Source organism: Asparagus officinalis, unplaced genomic scaffold, assembly GCF_001876935.1.
Source record: "Asparagus officinalis unplaced genomic scaffold, Aspof.V1 AsparagusV1_Un565, whole genome shotgun sequence".
Taxonomy (NCBI): domain Eukaryota; kingdom Viridiplantae; phylum Streptophyta; class Magnoliopsida; order Asparagales; family Asparagaceae; genus Asparagus; species Asparagus officinalis.
This window is the reverse complement of record NW_017972828.1, coordinates 1-4982: the sequence shown is the minus strand read 5'-3', so window position 1 is coordinate 4982 and position 4982 is coordinate 1. Positions and strand designations below refer to the sequence as shown.

At 41.8% G+C, this 4982-nt stretch overlaps 1 protein-coding gene across 1 annotated transcript; it reads left to right on the top strand.

Annotated features, from left to right (window-relative positions):
* Positions 1-276: 276 nt before the first annotated feature.
* Positions 277-809, top strand: LOC109827939 (protein MAIN-LIKE 1-like). The gene is made up of 2 exons (XM_020394967.1): positions 277-683; positions 758-809. Exons 1-2 carry the CDS (start codon positions 304-306, stop codon positions 807-809), a joined length of 432 nt encoding a protein of 143 aa, XP_020250556.1. The 5' UTR covers positions 277-303.
* The last annotated feature ends 4173 nt before the right edge of the window (positions 810-4982 follow it).

Below are 4982 nucleotides of genomic sequence, written 5' to 3'. Positions count from 1 at the left end.
GCATGGGTCATAGAGGATGAGAGGGTACTAGCTTTGATCGCTCAGGCCGGTTTTCGACCGTGTTCGACGATTCGTTATATCAGGCTTGATTGGCCGCTTATCACTGCTTTGATTGAGAGGTGGAGGCCAGAGACCAACACCTTTCACATGCATATAGGGGAGTGCACGATCACTTTACAGGACGTGGCCGTCATACTTGGGCTCCGGATCGATGGACCGGTAGTTACGGGCACCGATGATCATAGTTGGCCGGAGGTATGTGCCCGGCTTCTTGGACAGGTTCCCGACTTGAGGAGTGGTGCGATGAAGCTATCGTGGCTTCGTCAGACATTTCAGGGCGACATACCAGAGGATGCCTCTGATGAGACGCTCCAGTTTCATGCTCGTGCATACATATTGCACATGATAGGGTGCGTACTATTTCCTGATGCGAGCAAGACTCTCGTACATGCACGATGGCTGCCACTGCTGGAGGATTTTGGTGTATGCGGCGCACTATCGTGGGGCAGTGCGGTGTTGGCATATTTGTATCGAGAATTGAGTAGAGTATCTCTGATGCAGAATAAAGAATTCAAGGGATGCTGTACGTTGATACAGATTTGGTCATGGGAGCGCATTCATATTGGACGACCCACTTTACTTATGCACCGTGACTTAGAGGGGCAGTATCCGTTGGCATACAGGTATAATTGTACACACACATATTTCATTCGTAACCTGAATATTTGTACTTATATATTCGCTATTCTGCATATAGGTATAACGTGCGATACGCTCAGTACAAATCAGCGACGCGTCACCGTCACTGATGGAGGAGAGATGTTAGGAGGCGGAGTTGGGGGAGCTCGAGAGAGAGAGCGAACGAGAGGGATGCAGGTTTTTTGGGGATTGATGGAGGAGGAGAGATGGGTTCACGGGGAGGATTACGGATCTGGGTCCTTTTTTTTGAGAGGGAGAGGATTTGGGATTTTGGGTTCACGAGCTGTTATACAAAGAGCCGCGATTTTTGCAAAAAAACCCAAGAGCCCTGTAATGCCGTACGCAGCTTGTGCGTACTTGAAATGTTGCTGTAATATATATATATATATATATATATATATATATATATATATATATATATATTGTATATTATATATATATATAATATATATATATATATATATAGTATATATTATATATGTGTGTGTGTGTGGTGTTGTGTTGTGTGTGTGTATAATATATATATTGTGTATGTATGTAATGCTATGTATGTATGTATATATGTATGTATATATGGTGTGTGTGTGTGTGTGTGTGGTGTGTGTGTGTGTGTGTATATATGTCTGTATGTATGTATGTATGTATGTATATATATATATAAATATATAGTTATATATATATATATATATATTATATAATATATATATATATATATATACATACATATATAATATATAATTTATAGTATTCCAACTGGAATTTTGGTGCCTCGGCGAAGCCCTGCCGGATTGAAGACTTAAAGTGCACAGATTTCAGAGAAGAGGAGGAGAGATCGGATCGAGTTCTTCAACGCAAGAGAGAGAGAGATTCGTCAGATCTACAGTTTCTCGGATCCGTTCCTTAAGATTATCCCGTTGTGGTAATCTTAAGAAGAGTGATTATCTCGCTTCGCCGAGATAAGAGCTACAGTTCTCTCGATCCCTTCGCGGATAGACGAAGCTCTGCCTAATTTTTTAGTAATCAGATCTGATCGACGGTAGTCCACGGATAAACCCCGGCACAGGCAAAGACACCCACGCAAGCAGAAGACCGATAAACAATCTCCCTGCGTTTGTTTGATAAATTTGTAAACTTGTTTTATTTTCATTGTGTAAGGAGATCTTATAAAAAGATCAACTTTTTATTTTATTCGAGTTTATTGTAATGACTAAAGTTGTAATAGATTCGATAGCAATGAAAACAGCAACTTTCGATGCAAACACAATAGACTCAAGAACTTCCTCCCACACCTTGTAGATAACTCCCAAGCTGCTTTCCAAAGTGGTAAATCAACTTTGGACTCTATCCTTCTAGCTCATGAGTGTTAGACCCTAGGGGGGTGATTAGGGTCTTATGCTAATCTAATCCGAATTATATGCCAATTAAAATTAATTAATAAGTTATCCTAGCAAGTATGAAATACAACAATATATGAGCTAGGATAAACAATATGAACAACGAGATATATCCTAACAAAGAGATATAGGCAATGTATGTGCAAGGATATATAAACTACACAAGGGTAAATAATCTAAACAAGATAGTGAATGATATAGTAATGAGCAACGCACAATGGCGATATAAAATATGAACATAAATATAAATGAACGCCAAAGCCCACTCAAACACAATCAAATGATCACGGAGTTCGAACCTTCCGTCCTACGTCTCCGCTCCCCACTCCCGGGGAGAAATCCACTATCACAACTGGGTTTTCTACACTCACCCGAATAACGTTTACACCTCACACTCGGTTTTCTAGCTAACCGAAAACTTTATAATCGACACTCTTGCAATCCCACTCTACACCCACTAAGTGTTGAACTAGACGTGTCTCCCTCAAGTGCTCGGTTACAACCTCTCCCTAGGCACGTCAACCGACGCCACTCCTCTTGGAATGAATTTGATTCTCCCCTTTGTTTAATTCTGGGTTCTTCACGGTGGCGATGAGATGCCTCCCTCGAATGCTCGCGTCGAGTTTGCTTCTCGTTGACGATCCGAACGTCTTGATTCACTGGAACGATGTCTTCTCCTCACGATTTGACGCTGTGGAGAACTTGCGTGGCAAGTTTGAAAATAACTCTTAACGAGTTGATGACTCTGAACGAGTTTTAGAAGAACTTGCAGAGCAAGTTTTGAACTCTGATCGAGTTGATAACTCTGACGAGTTTTAGAAGAACTTGCGGAGCAAGTTTTGAACTCTGATCGAGTTGATAACTCTGAACGAGTTTGAACTCTTGAAAAAGAGTTGATTTGAACCGAAAGTCGGTTATAAGCCAAGGGAATGCTCCTGTGGTCGATCGTTGCTGAGGATGACCGTCGATCTCCCCCTTGTTCCCAAAAAGAAGAATCCAAGAGCCCCAATGTGCCAGCCTTTTGACCAAATATCCCTTTGTTGATCAGAGAAAATTCGATCCCTCAACTCAATTGAGTTTCTGGTATTTATAGGGGATTAAGGGTGGTAACTACCCCCTTAATCCGCTCTTAAGTGGGGCGAAAATCCCTCAAATCGTGGGGAAAAAACAGTTCCTGGAATTGTTCATTGCTTGCTTTGAACGAGTCAAACGCTAAAAAATAGTGTTCAGGGCCCGAACTCTGCGTTTTTAGACTAAAAACGCAGAGTTAGGCCTATTTTGGTAGCTGAACGCACAGTTGGGCCTGTTTAAGAGATTAACTCTGCGTTTTGATATTAAAAACGCAGAGTTAAGCTTGTTCTAGGCTGAAAACGCACAGTTCGTGCTGTTTTAGAGATTAACTCTGCGTTTTGATGTTGAAAACGCAGAGTTGAGCCTGTTTAAAGGCTGAAAATGCACAGTTCGTGCTGTTTTGGAGATTAACTCTGTGTTTTAGGCTGAAAACGTAGAGTTTGGCCTGTTTAAAGGCTGAAAACGCACAGTTCGTGCTGTTTAAGAGATTAACTTTGCGTTTTGATATTGAAAACGCAGAGTTAAGCCTGTTCTAGGCTAAAAACGCACAGTTCGTGCTGTTTTAGAGATTAACTCTGCGTTTTGATGTTGAAAACGCAGAATTGAGCCTGTTTAAAGGCTGAAAACGCACAGTTGTGCTGTTTTAAAGATTAACTCTGCGTTTCTAGATTGAAAACGCAGAGTTGAGCCTGTTTAAAGGCTGAAAACGCACAGTTATGCTATTTTAGAGATTAACTCTGTGTTTCTAGACTGAAAACGCAGAGTTGAGCCTGTTTAAAGGCTGAAAACGCACAGTTATGCTATTTTAGAGATTAACTCTGTGTTTCTAGACTGAAAACGCAGAGTTGAGCCTGTTTAAAGGCTGAAAACGCACAGTTGTGCTGTTTTAGAGATTAACTCCGCGTTTTGATGTTGAAAACGCAGAGTTGAGCCTGTGCGCTTTGACTCTGTAATGCAGAGGCGAACCTTAGGCGGGCTTGGCGGGCTTCAGGCTAAGTCCAATGTTCTGACGAAGTCCAGTCTTGCAGACGGACTTCAGAACATTATTTGCTACGAAGAACAGGTCATAACTTTCAAACCGTACGTCGGAATTGGACGCGGACTTCAGAACATTATTTGCTACGAAGAACAGGTCATAACTTTCAAACCGTACGTCGGAATTGGACGGATTATATATGAAAATCGGCTATCTCGACGAGACGGATCCATCCGAACCAAGCCAAAGGCTTTGGTTTGCTTCCTCCGTTTTGCTAAATTCCTTACGGTTTGAGAGATATATGCGTTTTAATATGAAGAGACCGTCAATTTGTAATCTCTTTTTGCTAGAGCTTTGCACAGATCGTCCTCTTGTAATCTTCGTCTTGGCTTCTTGAAAATATGAGAGTCGTCAGATTGTAACTCCCGATGTTGATTGTGAAGGCTGTTGAATTAGAGCTTTCATCAGTTGTCGTGAAGGTCGTCAGATTGTAGCCTTCTACGTGAAAGTCCTCAAATTGTAGCCTTCTGGAAGTCGTCAGATTGTAACTTCCATCATCGGTGTTTGATGGGGGATCAACTATCTATTGTGATTTTTAGACAGCCTACAGAACCCCCTCCAAAGTTTTCGAAAGTTCGCGGTTGACTGGGACGAATTTTCGGAATACTTTGGATCTCAATTCTGATCTTGGAGCTGTTGATTCCTTGTCACAAAGGAGTTGTTCTCTGCACTCGCTTCGAAGGCAGCTTGGTTGAAGGGATTTTTCATACAGAACCTGTGTGAAGGTATGCGCCATAATCCTGCTTCTGGAATGTGGGGGTGGACCCTGTATTTTGAACTTG